Source organism: Lagenorhynchus albirostris, chromosome 12, assembly GCF_949774975.1.
Source record: "Lagenorhynchus albirostris chromosome 12, mLagAlb1.1, whole genome shotgun sequence".
NCBI classification, from domain to species: Eukaryota; Metazoa; Chordata; class Mammalia; order Artiodactyla; family Delphinidae; genus Lagenorhynchus; species Lagenorhynchus albirostris.
Genome location: NC_083106.1, coordinates 41,051,727 through 41,077,170, shown reverse-complemented (window position 1 = coordinate 41,077,170; position 25,444 = coordinate 41,051,727). Strand labels below are relative to the sequence as shown.

Sequence of the window (25,444 nt, the reverse complement as noted above, 5' to 3'; positions counted from 1 at the left end):
AACAACTAAAGAAGTGGAGATAGGTAACCTTCCAGAAAGAGAATTAAGAATAATGATAGTGAAGATGATCCAGGATCTCAGAAAAAGAATGGAGGCAAAGATCAAGAAGATGCAAGAAATGTTTAACAAAGACCTAGAAGAATTAAAGAACAAACAAACAGAGATGAGCAATACAATAACTGAAATGAAAACTACACTAGAAGGAATCAATAGCAGAATAACTGAGGCAGGAGAATGGATAAGTGACCTGGAAGACAGAATGGTGGAATTAACTGCTGCGGAACAGAATAAAGAAAAAAGAATGAAAAGAAATGAAGACAGCCTAAGAGACCTCTGGGACAACATTACATGCAACAACATATGCATTATAGGGGTCCCAGAAGGAGAAGAGAGAGAGAAAGGACCCGAGAAAATATTTGAAGAGATTATACTGAAAAACTTCCCTAACATGGGAAAGGAAATAGCCACCCAAGTCCAGGAAGCACAGAGAGTCCCAGGCAGGATAAATCCAAGGAGAAACACGCCGAGACATATAGTAATCAAATTGACAAAAATTAAAGACACAGAAAAATTATTAAAAGCAACAAGGGAAAAATGACAAATAACATACAAGGGAACTCCCATAAGGTTAACAGCTGATTTCTCAGCAGAAACTCTACAAGCCAGAAGGGAGTGGCATGATATACTTAAAGTAATGAAAGGGAAGAACCTACAACCAAGATTACTCTACCCTGTAAGGATCTCATTCAGATTCGATGGAGACATCAAAAGCTTTACAGACAAGCAAAAGCTAAGGGAATTCAGCACCACCAAACCAGCTCTACAATAAATGCTAAAGGAACTTCTCTAAGTGGGAGGAAACACAAGAGAAGCAAAGGACCTACAAAAACAAACCCAAAACAATTAAGAAAATGGTCACAGGAAATACATATCGACAATTACTTTAAATGTGAATGGATTAAATTCTCTAACCAAAAGACAAAGGCTTTATGAATGGATACAAAAACAAGACCCATGTATATGCTGTCTACAAGACCCACTTCAGACCTAGGGACACATACAGACTGAAAGTGAGGGGATGGAAAAAGATATTTCATGCAAATGGAAATCAAAAGAAAGCTGGAGTAGCAATTCTCATATCAGACAAAATAGACTTTAAAATAAAGAATGTTACAAGAGACAAGGAAGGACACTACATAATGATCAAGGCATCAATCCAAGAAGAAGACATAACAATTATAAATATACACGCACCCAACAAAGGAGCACCTCAATACATAAGGCAACAGCTATAAAAGAGGCTAACAGCTATAAAAGAGGAAATCGACAGTAACACAATACTAGTGGGGGACTACAACACCTCACTTACACCAATGGACAGACCATCCAAACAGAAAATTAATAAGGAAACACAAGCTTTAAATGACACATGAGACTAGATAGATTTAATTGATATTTATAGGACATTCCATCCAAAAAACAGCAGATTACACTTTCTTCTCAAGTGCGCACGAAACATTCTCTGGGACAGATCACACCTTGGTTCACAAATCAAGCCCAAGTAAATTTAAGAAAACTGAAATCATATCAAGCATCTTTTCTGACCACAACACTATGAAATCAGTAATGAATTACAGGGGAAAAAAATGTAAAAAACACAAATACATGGAGGCTAAACAATACGTTACCAAATAACCAAGAGATCACTGAAGAAATCAAAGAGGAAATCAAAAAATATCTAGAAACAAATAACAATGAAAACATGACAATCCAAAACCTATGGGATGCAGCAAAAGCAGTTCTAAGAGGGAAGTTTATAGCTCTACAAGCCTACCTCAAGAAACAAGAAAAATCTCAAATAAACAATCTAAACTTACACCTACAGGAACCAGAGAAAGAAGAACAAACAAAACCCAAAGTTAGCAGAAGGAAAGAAATCATAAAGATCAGACCAGAAATAAATGAAATAGAAACAAAGAAAACAATAGCAAAGATCAATAAAACTAAAAGCTGGTTCTTTGAGACGATAAACAAAATTGATAAACCATTAGCCAGACTCATCAAGCAGAAGAGGGAGAGGACTCAAATCAATAAAATTAGAAATGAAAAAGGTGAAGTTACAACAGACACCGCAGAAATACAGATCATCCTAAGAGACTACTACAAGCAACTCTATGCCAATAAAATGGACAACCTGGAAGAAATGGACAAATTCTTAGAAAGGTATAACTTTCCAAGACTGAACCAGGAAGAAATAGAAAATATGAATAGACCAATCACAAGTAATGAAATTGAAACTGCGATTAAAAATCTTCCAACAGGGCTTCCCTGGTGGCACAGTGGTTGAGAGTCCGCCTGCCGATGCAGGGGACACGGGTTCGTGCCCCGGTCCGGGAAGATCCCACATGCCACGGAGCGGCTGGGCCCGTGAGCCATGGCCACTGAGCCTGCGCATCCAGAGCCTGTGCTCCACAACGGGAGAGGCCACAGCAGTGAGAGGCCCGCGTACCACAAAACAAACAAACAAACAAAAAATCTTCCAACAAACAGAAGTCCAGGACCAGATGGCTTCACAGGTGAATTCTATCAAACATTTAGACAAGAGCTAACAACCATCCTTCTCAAACTCTTCCAAAAAACTGCAGAGGAAGGAACACTCCCAAACTCATTCTATGAGGCCACCATCACCCTGATACCAAAACCAGACAAAGACACTACAAAAAAAGAAAATTACAGACCAATATCACTGATGAATATAAATACAAAAATCCTCAACAAAATACTAGCAAACAGAATCCAAGAACACATTAAAAGGATCATATACCATGATCAAGTGGGATTTCTCCCAGGGATGCAAGGATTCCTCAATATACGCAAATCAATCAATGTGATACATCATATTAACAAATTGAAGAATAAAAGCCACACGATCATCTCAATCGATGCAGAAAAAGCTTTTGAGAAAATTCAACACCCATTTATGATAAAAACTCTCCAGAAAGTGGGCAAAGAGGGAACCTACCTCAACATAATAAAGGCCATATATGACAAACCCACAGCAAACATCATTCTCAATGGCGAAAAACTGAAAGCATTTCCTCTAAGATCAGGAGCAAGACAAGGATGTCCACTCTCTCCACTAATATTCAACATAGTTTTGGAAGTCCTAGCCACAGCAATCAGAGAAGAAAAAGAAATAAAAGGAATACAAACTGGAAAAGAAGTAAAACTGTCACTGTTTGCAGATGACATGATACTATACATAGAGAATCCTAAAGATGCCACCAGAAAACTACTAGAGCTAATCAATCAACTTGGTAAAGTTGCAGGATACAAAATTAATGCATAGAAATCTCTTGCATTCCTATATACTAATGATGAAAAATCTGAAAGAAAAATTAAGGAAACACTCCCATTTATGATTGCAACAAAAAGAATAAAATACCTAGGAATAAACCTACCTAGGGAGACAAAAGACCTGTATGCAGAAAACTATAAGATACTGATGAAAGAAATTAAAGATGATACAAACAAATGGAGAGATATACCATGTTCTTGGATTGTAAGAATCAATATTGTGAAAATGACTATACTACCCAAAGCAAACTACAGATTTAGTGCAATCCCTATCAAATTACCAATGGCATTTTTTAGAACTAGAACAAAAAAATCTTAAAATTTGTATAGAGACACAAAAGACCCCGAATAGCCAAAGCAGTCTTAAGGGAAAAAAGCGGAGCTGGAGGAATCAGGCTCCCTGACTTCAGACTATACTACAAATCTACAGTCATCAAGACAATATGGTACTGGCACAAAAACAGGAATATAGATCAATGGAACAGGATAGAAAGCCCAGAGATAAACCCACGCACATATGGTCAATTAATCTATGACAAAGGAGGCAAGGATATACAATGGAGAAAAGACAGTCTCTTCAATAAGTGGTGCTGGGAAAACTGGACAGCTACATGTAAAAGAATGAAATTAGAACACTACCTAACACCATACACAAAAATAAAATCAAAATGGATTCGAGACCTAAATGTAAAACCGGACATTATAAAACTCTTAGAAGAAACTAGGAGGAAACCTCTTTGACATAAATCACAGCAAGATCTTTTTTGATCCACTTCCTAGAGTAATGGAAATAAAAACAAAAATTAAAAAATGGGACCTAATGAAACTTCACAGCTTTTGCACAGCAAAGGACACCATAAATAAGACAAAAAGATAACCCTCAGAATGGGCGAAAATATTTGCAAACGAATCAATGGACAAAGGATTAATCTCCAAAATATATAAACAACTCATGCAGCTCAATATTAAAAAAAAAACAACCCAATCCAAAAATGGGCAGACGACCTAAATAGACATTTCTCCAAAGAAGACATACAGATGGCCAAGAGGCACATGAAAAGCTGCTCAACATCACTAATTATTAGACAAATGCAAATCAAAACTACAATGAGGTATCACCTCACACCAGTTAGAATGGGCATCATCAGAACATCTACAAACAACAAATGCTGGGGAGGGTGTGGAGAAAAGGGAACCCTCGTGCACTGTTGGTGGGAATGTAAATTGATACAGCCACTGTGGAGAACAGTATGGAGGTTCCTTAAAAAACTAAAAATAGAATTACCATATGATCCAGCAATCCCACTACTGGGCATATAACCAGAGAAAACCATAATTCAGAAAGACACATGCACCCCAATGTTTATTGCAGCACTATTTACAATAGTCAGGTCATGGAAGCAACCTAAATGCTCATCGACAGATGAATGGATAAAGAAGATGTGGTACATATATACAATGGAATACTTCTCTGCCATAAAAAGGAACGAAATTGGGTCATTTGCTGAGACGTGGATGGATCTAGAGACTGTCATACAGAGTGACATACATCAGAAAGAGAAAACCAAATATCATATATTAACTCATATACATGGAACCTAGAAAAATGGTACAGATGAACCGGTTTGCAGAGCAGAAATTGAGACACAGAAGTAGAGAAAATACGTATGGACAGCAAGGGGGGAAAGCTGTGGTCGGGTGGGGATGGTGGTGTGATGAATTGGGCGATTGGGATTGACATGTATACACTGATGTGGATAAAGTTGATGACTAATAAGAACGTGCTGTTAAAAAAAAGTCTATAGAAAAAAATGAGAAAAATATATAGGCTAAAAACGGTACTATAAATTGATAGTATTAATTAATAGTGGCCAGCACAGTATCTTTCAAGGACTAGACAGTCAACAAAAGTTTACCAACCTTTTAGATCTACATGCTCTATTTTAGTCATATTTAAGTATATCTTCTCTTGTTGCTCTGAGTAGATCATTATATTAAACATACACGAGTACACAACTTCCTCTCAAAATTACTTGTACTTTGTTTACATAGTGCTTCACTAGGCAAAAGATCTAAGAATAGACAGGGGGCAAGGGGGGAGGAGGGATAAACTGGGAGACTGGGATTGACATATACATAGTACTATATATAAAACTGATAACTAATAAGAACCTACTGAATAGCACAGGGAACTCTACTTGATACTCTGTAATGGCCTATAAAGGAAAAGAATCTAAAAAAGAGTGGCGAGATATATATATATATGTATAACAGATTCACTTTGCTGTACACCACACCTGAAACTAACACAACACTGTAAGTCAACTATACTCCAATAAAAATTTTAAAAAGAAAAAAAAATGAACAGAATACTATTTAGTGTTTTGGTTATGAAATGTTTTCTGAAAGAAATGAGATTCTGTCAAGACTGTGCTTAAGGAGAAACAGGATGAAAAATGCAAATACCTGGGAACACTCAGACACACATTTAGCAGAATAAACAAAATCTTTCCAACCGGAAAGCCCAATATCTAGAGTATGTAACTATCCAAACTCCGCACTTCATTTTATAAGGAAGAGAGACATGGCAAATAAAAAATGAAAGTAGGGCTTCCCTGGTGGCGCAGTGGTTAAGAGTCCGCCTGCCGATGCAGGGGACATGGGTTCGTGCCCCGGTCTGGGAAGATCCCACATGCCACGGAGTAGCTGGGCCTGAGCCATGGCCGCTGGGCCTGCGCGTCCGGAGCCTGTGCTCCGCAACGGGAGAGGCCACAACAGTGAGAGGCCAGTGTACCGCAAAAAAAAAAAGAAAATAACAATTTATTCACAAATAAAGTTTCAGCACTTGGCAAAGGACTGGTATATGTCTGGCCTAATCTGTAAATATACTGATTATCAACAAGGATCTGGAAGTGATAAAGGACTCTACATAATTTATGAATGGTATGACTTGAATGTAAGTATATTATTTTGGAAGGTAGAAAATGATTAATCCCTATGGTTAACTTCTTGTTAACTGAAATAATTCATTATCCAACAATTTTGAATAGGGATTTATCTTTATATTTTACTAAAATTAGCAATTTTATTGATAATTTAAATATTAGTAATGCACTTTATGAACCAACATTTTATTTTCAAACCTTCTTAAACCTCAAAACAGAGATGTACATATAAAGAAATACAGATAAGTAATTTTTAAAAGTCATTAAAATACTATCTCCCTTATAATAAATAAGGTGTTACCGCGTAGCTGAGTCTACTATCCAAATCCCAAGTATTATGGTTAATCACTAAGTCTTGTTTTTCCATCCACTATAGGTCCTTTGGTAGTCTCAGTCTCCCTTTATATCTCAAAATGACAGTAATAAAAGATATAGAACAAAAATTTTTCACATATTCAACTTCACTACTTTTTATACATTCTTGTTAAAGTTTTGGTAGGAAAGAAAGATGTAATCATTAATGAAATAAGTTTGAGGCCTACAAATGACAGTACTCACTGCTGTAGTTTAACAGAAAGCTAAAAAAAAAGGTTTATTTTCTAAAATATTTGCTCTGGTCTCAAATGTTAAGTATACCAAACTTAACTGACAATAACTGGTGATCCTCAACCTGCAAAGACTGGTGTTTCCAAAATTCATTTCCATATATTAATTGATTGACAGTCAGAGACTATTTTCCAAAATATTTTAAAGGACCGTTAAGTTATGGAGTTAAAGAAAAAAAAAAAACCAAAACCTTTATGGCTCAGAGCACACCTGAAAGTAGTATTTTCCCCACATATTTATAAAACAGTTTTTATTTAAAAAAAAAACAAACACTGAATTCAGTTAGCAGTTTTCTCCCATCTCTCCTCAGGTGTTTGTCTCCCAAAAGGGATGGGGGACACCAATTCCAATAGACTCACTGTTGTTTTCATTCCAAAGTAGCCTGAAGGATAGAAACTTTCTCCGATGAAAAAACAAATATGGAATTAAGAATTTCTATTATTGGGCTTCCCTGGTGGCGCAGTGGTTGAGAGTCTGCCTGCCGATGCAGGGGACACGGGTTCGTGCCCCGGTCTGGGAAGATCCCACGTGCCGTGGAGCGGCTGGGCCCGTGAGCCATGGCCGCTGAGCCTACACGTCCGGAGCCTGTGCTCCGCAACGGGAGGGGCCACAACAGTGAGAGGCCCGCGTACCGCAAAAAAAAAAAAAAAAAAAAAAAAAAAAAAAAGAATTTCTATTATTCACATCAATCCCATTTTCATGGCATAATATTCAAGTTTATTTGCTCACAGATAAAAGAGGTTTTTAATCTCATAAAATAAATTGAAAGGGCAGAATAATAGTACTTTACCACTCTTACCCCACTCCCATTACCTCCTATTGTCATTTGGAAGTTAACTGGCTTTACAGACCCAGGTTACTCCATTCTCATCTCAAATTTAAGATATGAAAATTTCAGAAATACTCATAATTTTAAGAAAGCATAGAAATTTACTTATTAAAATAAACAAATTGTTTCAATCAAATTTTGCTGAACCATTATCCTTCATACTACTTTTTTAGAGGTTGACAATTTAGAAGACAGCACAAGATTTTCATAAACAAGACAGAGAGGGGTCAGGGGGAGAAAAATTGGAAAACTTCCAACATACTGCCCTCAGAAATGGGACTTAAGCAACAATCCAATTAAGAAAGCAACCAGTCAAAAGAAAAATAATTAAAATAACCACATAGTAGTAACTTGGACACCAAGTATGACAGTATCTAAATCAACCTAATTAAAGAATTTTTAAAGTCTGGAACGACTGAAGCTGTTAATAAAAACATGAAAATATTATGACATTTATCTGAGAATATAAAAAAAACAGCTGTTACAAATCTACCAAAGCCACAGTCACAAACTGTACAACCCACATATCCAGAAACTGTGCAGTGTATGGAAGAGGCAGGCGGGTTTCACTCTCATCAGGTCTGTGATTCAATGGTAAGCAAAACATAGTGCCAACATGGGGAAAAAACTCCGTGGCCTCTTAGGAGCTGAGTGGGTAATATTAGTTAGAAGGAAGGCATACACAGCAAAAAGAGACCTGCTAGTATGGCTGCCCCTCTCCTAGACCATTCCAGAGACCTGGGTTTGAATCCAAGATCTGCCAGTGACAAGCTATATAGTCTTCAAATGACTTTACACCCTCAACTTCCATACCTGTAAAATGAGAGGGTTAGGCTGGTAAGAATCTATGGTTTCTTCCAGCTCTAAACCTTTTAACTCTAAAGGTAGTCGATTTATAAGTTTTTAGACAATTGATTAATAGCATATCATGCTTTTGTGCCCATTAGTAAAATACAGGAAATTAATTCAAACCACTCAGCTATGACCAAAAGATTACACCTCCACCTAAGCTGCTGCATAATAGAATGACAAAGCTGCAGTGTAACAAAGGAGGGAAAAAAAGATGCTACGTTTGGCATATGCCAAGCTGAAACAATCCAAGTCATAACCAAAACTAAATATTATTATGAAACAGTATTTAGGTAATTCAAACAAACTAGTGAGAAATCAGTTGAAGTTAACATAGAGAAAACAGAATTGTTTGAAAATTTCACTGGTTTTGGTATTATATAAACACATTCAGGTTTTGAATATAGTAAAAGCAGAGTTAATATTAAATGATCAAAAGACTATTTTTGCACATTTGCTAAGAATCTGGCATATAAATTACCTTCATTTTGAAATGATAAATAATATATTTTAGACAAAGTGCTTTGTTTTTATTTTTCCATCAAAAATAATAAAATAATATATAGCTTTTTGAAGCAGTTTAAGGGGAAGCCAAATATTTAAATATTTAAGAGTAATTTAACTCAGCTGAAATGATCTAGCATTAATCCAGAAGAGTAGCAGATACAACTCCTCAAAAATATTTACTGACTTACTCTACTATATAACAAAATTACGTGGTACATCATTATCTTCAATAAATATTTATTAAGCTTTTAAAACACTACGTGCAAAACATTCATATTAAGGTTACATGAAATATATAGTCTCTACAGCTGAGGAACTTACAGCCAAATTAGAGAAACAAAGTATATTTATAAACACAATAAATGGTGTGCAAATGTGTATTATTAAGTATCAAATAAGAAGTACAGACAATAAATGTTACAGTAATTCAGAGTAAGGCAAACCCAGAAAGGCCCAGGTTGGTCAGGGCAGTTCTTGGGAGGAGACACATAAGTTTGGTATTAAAAGAAGACTTTTAAGAATGGTTGGATGCTAAGCACAGAGAACACAAAGCAACTGTTCCTGCTCTTTGCAACCTTATACCCAATCTTATACTAGTTACATCCGTAAATGATAACTGGACTAAACTATATCAAAAGTGCAACAACTGGGGCTTCCCTAGTGGCGCAGTGGTTGAGAGTCCGCCTGCTGATGCAGGGGACACGGGTTCGTGCCCCGGTCCGGGAAGATCCCACATGCCGCGGAGCAGCTGGGCCCGTGAGCCATGGCCGCTGAGCCTGCGGGTCCGGAGCCTGTGCTCCGCAACGGAAGAGGCCACAACAGTGAGAGGCCTGCGTACAGCAAAAAAAAAAAAAAAAAAAAAATGGTAGAGCAGGAGTTTTAACTCAAGACAGTGTGTCAGATTCCCAAGCCATGCTAACAATAACATTGAAGAGGTGAGTTCTGCTGACTCATTTCCAAAAGAAATAAAATCTTATTTTAATGGTTACCTTTATAGTGTCTAATTTTGAAATACAAGCTATTGCCAAGTTCCAAACATAGTTCTATTAACAAACCTCTACTGGTGTGAATTTATTAATAAACTCTTCATGAGTGAAAACTCTATAAAGCAGATAGCAGTAAAATTTCTATCAGTCAATATATTACTCATGATATCATTCTTATGGTATTTACCATAAGTATATGTGACTATAAAATTGACAGTTTCCAAGTTGGTACCTAAAGCAAGCAGGTCTTATTGTATGTTTCAGAAACTGAAGGGTGTTGGCTGAAACACAGCCCTATTATCAGACTGTTCCATTCTCCTGCATTGTCTTAGTAACAGAGGTTAAGAGACGGGGTGGGATATTTCAGTGTTAATCAGCGGTTCTCCACCTGCCCATCCCTCCCCTGGGAACATTTGGCAACATAAATTGGCCTGGAGACATGTGTATTGTCACTACTGTGTGTGCATGTGGGGACTACAAGTAGAAGCTGCTAGGTAGCACCAGGGATAGTGCTAAACATCCTATAGTGCACAGGGCAGCCCTGCCCACTCCCAACAAGGAATTATTCAGTCTAAAATGTCAGTAGCGTGGAGGCTGAGAAACTCTAGTGTGAGATTAAATGTCTGAGGCACTTAGCAGAGAGGGTGGCGTGAGTGTTTAGAGACTGTAACTATAAACACTAAATCAGAGTCCAGTAATACTCAGGAAAGATTAGATATAGCACTCAAGCCGTGATGAGAGCGCTGGCAAGAGGGCAGCCTCCTGCTTTGTTAGGTTTGAGGTGGGTAGTGTAAAGAAAGTGATTGCAACTTCTAGTAGTACTCCAACATTTCCCAGTTGTGATTTTTTTTTCTGATAAAAGAACAGGAAATTGAAAAAGTATAAGTAAAAAGAAAAGTAGTTTGCTGGAGAGAAAAGAAACTTCATTTGTTAAACTGTACACAGTTCCACTACCAGCTTACTGAGTGTTTCTATGACTTACAGCAGGGCCCTAGAGGGTTACAACCTAAAACAAAAATAATGGATGTTTTGGACACACTGTAAGAGAAAATCAGAACAAATAAATATACATGTGCTTCATTCTGGACATCAGTATTCTAAAGACCAAACATGATCTCAGAAAGCCTGGCTTTTAGCTCCCAAATGTGTAAATGCTCTGATGGTATACTACTGTTCCTTCTTGGGCCTTCCCTTCTCTGAATTTGGGGACCCTCAGTCAAAAGAGAAATAGTAAAAACTGGACACGTAGCAACCTCTGAGACGGTGCTGACATAAAACAAAAACCAAACACCAACAAGCAAAATTGCTTGAAGTTGAAAGAGTCGGACTTCAGAGGTTATCTAGTAGCAAACCCCACAATGCCAGCCTCTCTTCACATACCAACACTCCTAACAAGTGGTTAGCCAACTCCACTTAAACACTAAACTAAGGTCTATCACTTCTACTAGCTTTCAGAAACCACGAATCACTTCTCACGTAATGGGTATTGAAAGATTGCTCCTGAGCTCTAAAGAGAGCAATGTAATTGATCTAAGTTGCTCCTGCTTCACAGATACCAACTGTTTCTCATTATCAACATTTCCTTAAGCAGAAAAAAAGCTCACCATCCAAAGACGATTCTAAACTACAACTGGCCAAATCTGCGGGCGTATTTGCCCTTTGAAAATTATCTTCTGATAGATTGAGACATTTAAGTAAATGCAGACACATGATTCATCTAAAAAGCCTTGTTTGACATTCTGTCAGTATAAGGAATGACTCATTACATCCTGAAAATGGCACGCTAGGTATGTTTTATCCTCCTACATCGCTCAGCAGGATTTATTCTCCCCTTAACTGCGTAACCAATGAAAGATACTGATGGAATTCGAAGACTCCGGATCATATTGGGTAATTACGGTACTGTACTTTATACAGTTACAGTAAAGCCTCGTGGAGCCTTGGCAGATGCACGAGAGCAAAACTAAAGTGATTTATTATTGTGCCGTAAAAGAAGTAGATCCTAATTTGTTCTGTGCTGGCTTACCCCAAAAGGGTAGCGGGGGGCAAGTCCCATAAACCCAGCTTTGCTGTCGGGTTTAATTTAGTTTAAATTAACGTCACCGGCGTTGCACCAAAGTTTGAACGGTTACAGGAGGTAAGCCTCTGGCTGTTGCTTCCCCAAAACAGCCCCCTTTCAACTCGCCCCGCGCGCAGGGCGCGCAGCCTCCCAACCCGGCAGGTGGGCCCCGCGCGGCGTCTCCGCAGTGCCCACCCCGCAGCCGCTCCCTTACCTTGGTGAGCTGGGCGATTTTCTTGCTCATTTTCAGGTGCAAGTCCTGGTTGTAGTCCATGCAGTGCCCCGCCTGCTGCGCGGCGGCCGGCGAGGGCGCGAATTTGGCCGCCCCAGCCGCCGAGCCGCCGTAATAGTGCTGCTGCCAGCTCATGCCCGGGGTCGCCATCTTCCCGGCAGACCCCGGCCGGGGCACCGGTGCCCGCGCTCGGGGTGCGGCCCGCCGAGCAACGGCGACGGGGGCGCAAGAGCCGGGGCGGCCGCTTCCGGACCCGACACCCGGCGCCCGCCAGCCGCGGCCGCCCGCGCCACCCCGCCCGCGAACCCCGAGTCACCGCCGTCCAGGGACGGGGCTGCCCCGCCGGCCCGAAGCCGCGGGCGACACCGGCGCGGGGCAGATGCCCAGGGTGCGGCGGCGGCCCCGGGCCCTATCCGCTCTCACCCTCTCTTCAGCTCGCGCCTGGCGAGGGGAGACGTGGGCAGCGTGGCCCCGCAGGTCCCGCTCCCACCCGACACCCAGAGGGACAGCCGCCTAGGGGGGTGCGGAGGGAGGAGGAGACTGGGCGGGCTGCTGCGGGGGAAGGCGGGGACCTGCAGGAGGACGCGGGAGCCGCGGAGCCGCCGTTACTAGGGCTCGCGGAGCGCGCGGGGTGGCGACGTCATTTCCCCGCAGCCAAGCTCCGCCCCGCGCCGCCGCCTGCCCCGCAGCCCGGCGATCGGCGCGGGTGCCTCTTGCGGGGCTCGCAGCCAGTGTCTACCCCTGCGGCGGGGAGCCCCGAGCTCCGGCCGGCTCGTGGTAAGCCCCGTGTGCCGCGCGTGCCAGAAAAAACTGGGCCGTGGTCACCTTCGGTGTGTAGAGCGCGTGCCGATTTACCGAGCCTTTCCACGTGCATCATCGCGTGCGCTGGGCCCAAGTGGCTCTTCCCCAAGAAAAGCGGCAAACTCACATCCCGCTCCCTCCCAACAATGGCCTCAGCACCGGAGACGTGCGTAATGAAGTCGCGGGGAATCCGATACCCCCTACCCAGACCCTTCCTTTCAAACTCACACAAACATGATTGTTAGAGTGTCTTAGGCTGACCGACTACGTGCCAGGCACTGTCCCTCATTCAACACCAAGTGTCTATGTGGAGAGGACACATTTCATCAGTCAATTGGTATAGCATTGCACCACTACTTCTTCCCAGTCTAATGGAGCCCCAGACAATTATGTATGAAATCTACTTGGCTGCAAGTAAAGGGGAAAACAGAAGCTGAACAAGATGTCCTTAAGGATTTGGAGCTGGGCTAAAATGTGTCATTACTTGTGTATTTTCACCTTACTAAATGTGTTATTTCCTACTAATTTTCTCCTAACATCTCTACTTCTGCAGGTCAAATAATTTTTTTTTTAACGTAGTGTCCTCTGTTGAAGTAAATCAGTCATTTTAGAGCATTCTTAACACAAACTTTAAAAATATAGAATCATGCCTATTTTAAAAAAATATGCTGTTATGCAGTTTTGCAGGACTGAATCCTCTCCTGTTATAATATGTAATTTCTCTTTAGCATGCAACTAACCACCATATAAATCTGATATTATTAACAAATCCGATTGGGGGCCACATTAAAGTATTTGTGACAAAATCTAAACCTACAAGATGAAGGTCAAATAGGATCTTGAAATACTTCTGGAACTGTTGGAATTCCAGAAAGGAATTTTGAAATTGGCTACCTCTTTTCCCAGATGCTAAGTACTCAGCCTTCCCTCTAACAGAACTTTCAGAAAATAAGTTGTCTAGTTCCAAGGTCCTGAATGGAGCAGATGGCCAGAAACAAATACCATGCAAATTTTGCTCCCTTCTTAAGCTCTAATGATTAAATGAAATTAAAGAGAATTAGAAGGTGAGTTATTTCATCAAATTCTAGGCATGGAATATTCACAATCATTTTAGAACCCTCGTGTCCTTTATATTCTAGGCAGAAGTGTGTGTGCTCCAAATGCCCCTAAGTTTCCCTAAATTTTTATAGCTAACTTTTGCTAGGACAAAGGAGGTGTTTTTTGTTTTTGTCTCTATGATATAGTGGAAAGAATATAGGACTGGAAATAAGACCAACATGTAGCCTCAACTGAGTCACCAATCTTGTTCATCCCTCAAGTGCATCCTCTGAAGAGTGTTATCAGCCCCCTCCCGGTCTAACTTGGGAGTTAAAGGTTGCAATTCTGGTCCACTAGTAGTTCACTCTGAACCCCATCACAAGAGTTCCTGGCATTGCTATACCATAGCCCAGGAGAAGCCTTTTCCTAAATACTCTGCTCAATAGACACCCAGTGTCATTCCATGAATCAGATAGTTCTACCTGACCACAGTGGGATAAAACAGGTCATCTGATACAGAATTCTATTTAATTATGAATGATACATAGAAATATAAAGTCTAATATAATACACTCATAATCCCATCACTCAGAATCACACTTTTTAAAAATTCAGTAAAGAAGTTGTGCAATAAGAGAGAAAAGAGGAAAAGCTAGTTAGGCAAGAAATCTTTGTTTAGCACCTGTATCTCTCGTGAGATGGTTTATGCAGAAATATTTCTCAAAAGCCTATTGCGTGCCAGGTGCTGAGGCTGCAGTGATGACTAAGAATCAGTCTCTGTTAGCAGTCTAGTGGGAAAGACAGACAAGTAATAAGGTGCAATACAGTGTGGTAAGTGTTAATTAAAGGAACTCACAAGAGGGGCCCTTAACCCAGCCTTGGAGTGTTGAGAAGGCTTCACACATGTGAAAAGGTCCTGTCTGAATGGACTCCTGAAGGATGAGTTCTTCGGATTACGAGAGATAGTAGATGTGGACTGCTGGCTCTGAGGACAGCAAGGGCAAAGCCCTGGGGATGAGGGAGAGCAATACCCATTTAGGGAACAGCAAGTGGTATGATATGGCTGAAGCAAAGGGTTTGATGGGATGTCGAAATATGAGGCAGAGTATGTAGCAAGATTATTCGGGAAGGAGAACTTATTTGCCTTGATAAAGAGGTTGGGACTTTATTCTAAAGGCAATGAAGACCCACTGAAGGGCTTTAAGTAGGTGACTGAAATAATCACATTCACAGTTTAGTAACGTTAACTCTTGTGACTGTGGAAAATGGGTTACATGGGCAACTTTGTAGACATGGAAACTAGTTAGCTGGGAGGCTATTGCACTTACTCAGGTAAGAGAGGATGGACAAGTGACCTAAAATATGGCAGTGAGAATAAAAGAAATGGATGGATCTGAAACAACCATAAGTTAAAATAGAAAGGACACTGGGGCTGAGGAGGAGAGAGTAGTCAGGGGCTCCCCCTGAGACAGGGACTGGAGAAGGAGGAAGAGGTGGGGGAAAGTGATAAATTCAAGGTAGAACGTGTTATCTTTGAGATGCCTGTGGAACGCCTAAGTGGAGATTTCAGTTGCAATTGAATATAGAATAGGAGAGGTAATAAGAGTAATCACATTTAGCACAGGGAGATCAGCTCCGTGCTCTGTGACCACCCAGAGGGGTGGGATAGGGAGGGTGGGAGGGAGACGCAAGAGGGAGGAGATATGGGGATATATGTATATGTATAGCTGATTCACTTTGTTATAAAGCAGAAACTAACACACCATTGTAAAACAATTATACTCCAATAAAGATGTTAAAAAAAAAGACAAAAAATAGTAATCAAATTTGAATACAACAAGAGAAGGTAAGTATTGCTTATGTGAGAAGACCAGAAGCCATCGGTATGTGAAAAGAAGCATCTGTCTAGGTGGGTTGTCATCTATGACATGATAGAACTTATCCTTGAGAAGTAGTTGTAATCCATAGATGGAAGCTTCAGGCCCAAGGGAATGATGCCTGAGAAGTGGGCTTTTAATGCAGAATTTGGGCACAGCAGGAGTAGAGGCTGATGCAAGGGCACGGTCACTGAAAGCAAGTAGAGGAATGAGCTGCAAGTAAAAATAATTGTGAGGATTACAGCTGGAACAGAACTTCAAGTCTCTTATTTTACACATATTAAAGATTAGAAAGGTTGAGTTGCACAGGTTTTAAAAACCAGTTAGAGCTAGAATTATGACCTAGATATTTTAAACCCCAGTTCTCTCTGGTTTACCAAACAATAGTTTAAAGCTGTTTATCAGAGAATCTCTGTTCTGGTATTCTTTAACTAGACATTTCTTATGCTAATATTTCCATACACTGATCTTTCAACTATGATTTATATTTGCAATGATGTCACACAGGCTTGCAAATCCCCTACACGCTTTCTGAATTGTTAGAAATGGTGGGAGGAGGGAAGAAGAAAGTGGTAGTGGTCACTGTAAAGACCAATTAATGATGAAGCTAATGAGGCTCGTGTGATTCCTTCCAGGATGTGTCCTCGCGAGTGATACCATGATTATAAAATTTAGTAAAAATTTATAAAGATAACATTTTTTGTATTTTTCCATTAAACTTCCCAAATTGTGTATACTTCAGGCTCCAGGAAACCTAGATTAACCCCAGGCAGCAGTACCTAAAGTTAAGAAGTAAAATGAGGACTGGAATGGAATATTTCATACAATGGACTATTACTCAACCATAAAAAGAATGAAATAATGCCATTTGCAGCAACATGGATGGACCTAGAAATTATCATATTATGTGAAGTAAGACAGAGAAAGACAAATATATGATATCACTTGTATATGGAATCTAAAATAATGATACAAATGAACTTATTTACGAAACAGAAACAGACTCACAGACATAGAAAACAAATTTATGGTTCCCAAAGGGGACAGTGGGGGGAAGGGGATAAATTAGGAGTTTTGGATTAACATATGCACACTACTATATGTAAAATAGGTAAACAACAAGGACCTACTGTATAGTGCAAGGAACTATCTTCGATATTTTGTAATAACCTATAATGGAAAAGAATCTAAAAATATATATATATATTATTTTTCAGAAGAATTTCATATGTATTTTATATATATGTATAACTGAATCACTTTGCTGTATACCTGAAACAAACACAACATTGTAAATTAGCTATACTTCAAATTTTTTAAATGGTAAAATTTTTTTTAAAATGAGGATCAAGATGCATACTCAAAACTTAGTGGACCAAAACCCCAGGCAACAAATAAAGAACAGGTAAATTGGACTTCATCAAAATTTAAAACTTTTGTGCATGAAAGGACTTCACCAACAGGGTCAAAAGGCAACCCACCGAGAAAATATTTGGAAATTATATATCTGGTAAGGGATTAATATCCAGAACTTATGAAGAACTATAACTCAACAATAACAAAACAACACAACCGCAAAATAGGCAGAGGACTTGAATAGACATTTCTCCAAAGAATGTATACAAATGGTCACTAAGCACATGAAAAGATGCTCAAGGGCTTCCCTGGTGGCGCAGTGGTTGAGAGTCCGCCTGCCAATGCAGGGGACACGGGTTCGTGCCCCGGTCTGGGAGGATCCCACATGCCGCGGAGCGGCTGGGCCCGTGAGCCATGGCCGCTGAGCCTGCGTGTCCGGAGCCTGTACTCCGCGACGGAAGAGGCCACAACAGTGAGAGCCCCGCGTACCATAAAAAAAAAAAAAAAAAGATGCTCAAGACTACTTACCATTAGGGAAATGCAAATCAAAACCACAATGAGAAACTGCTTTACACTCATTAGAATGGTTATTATAAAAACAAACAAAGTAACAAGTGTTATATGAAGAAATTTGGGACCCTTGTGCATCACTGGTAAGAATGTAAAATGGTGCAGCTACTGTGGAAAACAGTATAGCAGTTCCTCAAGAAGTTAAATTTAGAATGAATATATGATCCAGCAATTCCACTTCTGAGTATGTATCAAAAATAATTGTAAGCAAAGACTCAAAGACATATTTGTAAATATTTGTACACCAATATTCACAGGAGCATTATTAACAGTAGCCAAAACGTGGAAGCCACCCAAGTGTCCATCAACAGATGAATGAATAAATAAAATGTGGTATATATATACAAAGGCATATTATTCAGCCTTAAAAAGGAAGAAAATTCTACATGCTACAATATGGATGAACCTTGAAGACATTATACTAAGCAAAATAAACCAGTCACAAAAGGACAAATACTGTATGATTCCATTTATATGAGGTACCTAGAGTAGTCAAATTCATAGATACAGGAAGTAGGATATCTCCTACTTTTTTATATTCCTATAAAAAAGTTATATATCAATTATATCTCAATTTTAAAAAAAGAAAGTAGGATGGTGGTTGCCAGGACTGGAAGGAGGTGAGAATGAGGAGTTTCAGGTTGGGAAGTTGAAGAAGTTCCAGAGGTGGATGGTGGTGATGACTGCACAGCAATGTAAATAACTTCATGCACTGAATTGTACTCTTAAGAATGATTAAAATGGTAAATTTTATGTTATGCATGTTTTAGCACAATAGAAAAAAAAGTGGACACTGATGTCTTCAGTGAAAGACATCCTTGCTACTTATGGGAAATCCATTTTAGAGAACAATGAGAGAATGCCTTTCCATCAACCAACAAGCATTTTTTGAATGCTTCCTTTGCGGAGGTGAAACAGTCATTTTCTACCCCAGGTCATCGTTAACTATAGAGAACATCTGGATTTGAGGTTTGAAAGAAGGAAGAAGTGAGGAAATGTTCTTTTTTCTTTTCTCCTCCACCCCACTTGTGCCAGAAGAGTCATAGAGATCAAATCAGCCAGTCAATTAAGAATGGTATTAGGGCTTCCCTGGTGGCGCAGTGGTTGAGAGTCCGCCTGCCGATGCAGAGGACACGGGTTCGTGCCCCGGTCCGGGAAGATCCCACATGCCGTGGAGCGGCTGGGCCCATGAGCCATGGCCGCTGAGCCTGCGCGTCCGGAGCCTGTGCTCCGCAACGGGAGAGGCCACAACAGTGAGAGGCCCGCGTACCACAAAAAAAAAAAAAAAAAATGGTATTAAATATCTACAAAAATGCATGACAAGTGGGGTTGGCCAGGTGATCTCCAAGGAACCTTTTGTTCTCATCTGCATCACATTGTTAAGCCTCTTGGGAACATTCAGTACTTGAATGGGACTTAATCTAAGGTCATGCGACAAGGCTTAGTTGCATAAGGAACTCAGAATCAATAGAGACTGTCTACCAGCAACTGAACTCCAGCGGAATCAATAAACACAGTAGATCTGTGTAAGACGTCACACAAATACAGAAAATATTTTGCGTTAAACATTTTTCAGACGACCACTCTTCTCTTAATGCAAGGCTCCAAGTATAATTGGAAAGAGTATCAGAATCCTGATGGTCCAGCCCTGATTGTGCCACTAAGCTACCTCTTTTTTTTTCATCGTTAAAGCAAAGACATTGCCCAAATGATCTTGAGGGTTTCTTATATTTCTCACATATTACATGGTGAATTACCTTGTAATTTTAGAACATAATTTTGTTACATTTATTTGGATATACCACAAATCAATCATGTCCCAACCTTCACTTTCACCTTTTAACACACCCAAAGCATGGTACACAGTATACTCCTAAGTCAGGTTTCGAATCTGTCCAGATAAATCCAGATGGCTACAAGCTGGTAGACATCACCATAAATGAGTTTGATTGTCATTCATTGATGTCTTGCTGTGTGCTTCCTTCTCTTTTTAACCTCTTTGTTATTTTTTTTCCTTCCCCTTGAGCTCAGAAAACTAATCTCTGTCACGTCAATCAACTGAAAATAGTATTGAATACCTTCTAAAGGGCACAATCCATAACAAATGTTTAATAACTGTTTGTTTCTGAATTTTAGTTGACTTCATCCACCAAAAATATTATTAGTTTTTCCTTTATTAACAAAGCCAAATTTTTCTATAAACATCATGATCAACCAGCAGCTAACTGGTTTATCAACCTGCTTTGTGTGAGTTTCTCTGAAAGCAGAGACTGAATCAGGTAATTTACCCGGTAGGTGATTGTGGGAGCCAGAGAAATTGACAAAGATAAGAAGGAAAAGCCATTAGAAGATACATTATTGATCTGACTACCACTTTGATCAATTGGGACTCAATCTCACTAAGGACTCTCTGACGAACCATGTAGAATGCATATCAAAATTTTCCCTGCTGGGACAGAAGGCTGGCATATTTATCCACTATATCGCTTCACTCATTGGTTGAGGGTGGCTGTCAGGGGAATTAACTTCCCTGTGTGTCTGGTCATTCAGTATGGGTTTAGCTCCTGGGGCTTTGGAGAGAGCTGTGAGTTAGCAGCAGGCACTTGAGGGGTACCGTGGCCTGTGTAGGAACTGTCCAGCACCTCTGCAGCTGAAATCAAAGGAAGTGGCACAGTACGCCAAGACTATCTGCTGTAGTCTATGACTTGCACCTTTCAGATACATTTTTTGCCGTGTGTAAAGTCCATTCTACCACCAGTTCTTTAAGGTCACGGCCAGCTGCTAATTTTCAAAAGGAGTTAAGGCAAGAGAATTAGTGTAGCAAGCAGATGTCCCTTGCTGCAACTGGTCCAAAGGCCATAACACATTCATCAGGTCCCTTCTCCACCACCCATTTTACATTCCTTATTACCCTTAGCAAACACTTCTGCTGATATAGGTTATTTGCTTGGTGGGGAGACCCAGGCCTTCAACCTTGAGGAGTTTAAGCTTTGCCCATGTCAGGCTGAGGTTGCTACAATTTTTCATGCGGTGCTATCACCAAGCATGGAAGGATAAGGTGAATCCCAGTGAACCTGTTGCGATCTAGAAAGACTCCTCCTTTCCTCCATTATTTACCAAAAATCCTAGGTGCTCATGATAATTGGATCAATTACCCTGCCAGTATAAAAAGTGGCCTTTCTTTAAGTGCTGATCTTCTGAAATAAAGAGCCAAAGTGAACTGGTGGTAGTCACAGCTATAGGTTTTGTGAGACTCTTACTGTGTCCCCTACTAGAAGTGATTTTCTTTCTCCCACCTTTAGCAGTAACCAAGACCTAAAAATGTCATAGAGCCTAGGGACATGTGAATAGGAAGCACAAATTCTGCAAGTATTTCTGTTACTGGGTATGATGGTGAGAGGAGCCATTCCTACTTCCCCTCCTTGGTTTCCAGACTCATGTATTTTAGCTGTTGGTACCCAGCACCCTATATCGGTCATTGGCTAAACGCATATACCACATCCTGTAGGACAACTCTCAACCATGCTGGATGTTGTCCCAAACTAATCTTAGCTCTCAGATAATAATCCTGAAAGATATACTATAAGCAAGGAAGCCAAGCACATATCCAGAATAGGAGATGCTTCCTGTAGGGATGAACTGCTTCCTCCTCTGTGGGGCGGGGGTGGGGAGATCTGATGTAATAAACTCGCCACTAAGTGCTTGGCTGTGTCCTTGAGGATTGATACCCTTCCCAATGCTTAGTACTGGTCTTTGTCTCTGACAAGTCAGAACTTCTGCAGAAGCAGTAGCTATGTCAGTTTGGTGAGAAGCAGCCAATACTATTAGGGCCATGTATAGTCTCTATACCTGCCAACAAGGCTACTATATTCATGGGTTCATCGCACTAGCACTGAGATGTCAAGAAAAGAAGCTGGCTTAACCTAAATGGGAGGAAAGTCCAAAAGGGAGGGGATATCTGTATGTGTACGGCTGATTCATTTTGTTGTGCAGTGGAGGCTAACAACAACATTGTAAAGCAACCATACTCCAATAAAAATTAATTTAAAAAAAAAAGAATAGAGGCTGGCTGACATTTACCTGAGGAGAATCCTGTCTGTGTGGTTTTTAAGAGCCTACTCAGTGATAGATGCTTTATGATAGACGTTAGTGTGAGACATACAGCTGTGCATATTTGTTTCTATTCCTTTAGGTACTTACATATGCCTTTTCCTCAAATCTCTTTATACTAAATATTATAATCTTGCTCATTCTAGGCCTCTGACAAATCAGCCTAATAATTCACAACTGCACAAGAGAGCATATATAACCTTATGTTAGGCTAGTTCTTCCTCCATACACCCAGTGCCTATTCCATGCTCTGAGAACTGTGAGAGTTTCTCTTCATCACTGTCTTTTAGGGCTACCTGTGAATGGGGTATAGTGCAATAGCAGACCATTTGCACCTGTACCAACATATTGAGCCAAGCCATCTTTAAAATAGGCTCTGATTTTTTTCTTCCTCTATCACTTGGTCACAGGGAACATCCCACGAAGCCATGGGTGTGGACTGATAGAGACTCACTGATGCAACAGAGGATAGTGACATGAGAATCTGACTACCTGTTTATAAAATTTACTTGTGCCTCCTGGACTTTCTCAGGCCCCATCCTGTATGTACCATTTCTATCATATGATGAATTGCTGCTGTGCAAGCTCACCTTGTAACTTAGATGTTTTGACATTTCCAGTTGCAGTCACTTGATGTCACATGGTCATGTTTTCAGTCTGTACTAGGACCCTGGAATATAACAGAAACTGTTTTTCAAACACTGAGTGGTTCCCTGTAGCAAAAGTCATGCCTTGACTCAGAATCTCAGATCTCTGAGTTGCCACTCTTTTGTTAAATATCTCTAGCACCACTGAATCTGTAGGGTCACGTAGTCCTAGATACAAGGAAGCTTGTACCACTGCCTGAAGCTGCCGTAGAGTCTTCTCTTGCTTTGGACCCTACTTGTAACTGGAAAATTTCTGAGTCACTCAATAAATGGTTTGGAACAGTAAACCCCATGTGGTATCTGCTGCCTCCAAAATTAAGGACCAAATTTGTGCTGTACCTCTTTCTAAATGTTAGGAATACAAAGATCAATAACTAAGTATATCCATCCTAGTTATGCACTAGGATATTGGGAGAGTAACCATAAGATGGCCTGCAAGCCTACTGGAGATGCCTTGTACCAGGACTCCATTTATCCCCTGACCTCCTTAAGCTCCCACTCTACTGACGGGGCCATGTTGGCATTTAGGTTCCCTGTTATCAGTGTCACCTTAAATTCTGTATCTAACAGCCCTTGAAAGGTTTGGGTAAAAGGTCATAGGCTTTTTTAGGGGAAGAACTGAAGAGTTAATGTATATATTTATAATGGAGTTTCAGGGTCTTTCCTCAAGAGGGATCAGGCTTCCCCCTCAGGCAGTGGGTCTGGGTCTGAGAACTATCTCAGATATGGAAACTCGACAAAGGATTATGATTTTCTATTATGGTTGCTGATCTTAGCCTGCTACTCACCTGCTTTTAATTTTTTCTGAATATGAAAGTCAAGTAATACTTTTGCAGGCTGACTATCTATCTTATCCCTAGGAACATAAAGGTCTATTAGCAATTACTCCAAATCCCTGGGTCCAGGCACCCTGGTTACCCTTCTAATCTTATTGCCTATTATAGTAATTATGCCTTTGATGTTTAAGTACAGCTACTTGGCCTTTAATATCATGGAATTTTTTCAATCCCATTGACTCTAGGGAACCCAATTCTGTGGCAGCCTTTTATTCCATGAACCCTGGTTCATAGACAACAATGACACTGAGATTTTAAAAAATGCTAGTGCATTTCTTATTGCCCTAGCGAAGGGAGTATTCTGGGAAACATAGTCAAAGAGTGGGTCTCACATAAAAAGCTCATTCTAATATGCTACCTCCTTGAGCCTTCTGACCTGTTCCTCTATACTCTGATGGCAGTTCTGGCATCTCTAAGTCATTGTCTTGTCCAAGCTTCCAAGCACCATCTTAGCAGTGTGTTGGGACAAGCTCCAGGGACAATTGAAAGGATGTTAAATCCTGTGTCATATTATATTTTCCAATAAACTCTCCCCTATTGACCCTTATATCCCACTCACTATTCAATTTAACACTTTTTAATCTATTCCCATAGATCTTTCCCTCATTCCTGTCAGTACATACTAACCAGATACTGTAATCCTTTCATTGTTATTTCTTCCCATAGCAGAGACTGTACCTCCCTCTTACCATATTCTAGGTCCTGACTCACATTATCAATCTGAAAGCAAGTGGAGGAGTCAGTGGAGGGGATCCCAAGGAGGACGGCATCATCTTGTAAGTCCTTCCTCTCAGGGAGATGTTTATCCTCTTGAGGCAAGGGGAGACTGCTGTCCTCTAGCCATTGGGAGGAGACTGGCTTCGACAGCCTCCATGACTCAAGAGCATCCAGGGTTTAAGGTCCGCATACATTTCCTCACTGATGCCTACATTCCAGGTGTTGGGGTCCCGGTCTTTCTCTGTGAAAGCTGTCACTTGAGCATGGAGACCCTCATGTTCATTCTCCTTTGCCATTGTGTCACTCTTAATATTAAATTCGGAACCTGGCTTTCAGCACAGCCTGCCCTTTTGGCACAGGATCTCCTTACTGTCTGTCACGGAGGACTCTGATTTTCACAGAATGCCATGAGTTGATAGTTGGCTGGACTGAACTTATCTCTCTTTTCCTTTAAATCATTCTTCAAGGCTTCTAAGGCAGTTTACAAGAGCCATCCAATTTCACTCCATGTGTAAATACCATTGCCCCTTTTCATGCCAGTATTAGAGATACTGGATAAGCAAAGCTCCCTCTTCTTCTACATCCTATCCCCCACAGTTGAGAGTTTGGTATTTATGCCAGAGGTATGGACATTACAAATACCACCAGCAATGGAGTTTTTGTTTCCATCTAACTGGTGAATAAACCATTTTCAGAATACTATCCTGAGGTCTGCTTTCTAGGGTTATATCTGGTATTACTGTCTTAGTTTGGGGGTCCCTCAAAAGCAGAGCCTGAAGTAAGGACTTGAGTTTAGGTAATTAATTTTCTGGATGACTCCAGAAAATAGGAGGGAAGTGAGTAAGCTTATTGAGAGAAGGAAGATGAAAAAGTCAGTGAATGGGAGAAAATATTTACTAATCATATATCTGATAAGGGGTTAATATCCAAAATATATTTTTAAAAAAGCTCATACAACTCAAAAGTTAAAAAAAAAAAGCAAAAACAAACCAATTCAATTTAAAAAGTAGGCAGAGGATCTGAATAGATGTTTTTACAAATAAGACATGCAGGTGGCCAACAGCAACATGAAAAGTTGCTCAACATCACTAATCATCAGGGAAATGCAAATCAAAACCACAG

The 25,444-nt window shown here is 40.2% G+C and overlaps 1 protein-coding gene across 1 annotated transcript in view; it reads right to left on the bottom strand.

Moving 5' to 3' along the window:
- Window positions 1-12,520, bottom strand: part of FAM184A (family with sequence similarity 184 member A) — a 120,269-nt gene extending 107,749 nt beyond the window's left edge. The window contains exon 1 of the mRNA XM_060167576.1: window positions 12,353-12,520. Within this exon, the coding sequence (XP_060023559.1) occupies window positions 12,353-12,520 (168 nt within the window). The remainder of the gene's footprint in view (window positions 1-12,352) is intronic.
- Between the last annotated feature and the right edge of the window lie 12,924 nt (window positions 12,521-25,444).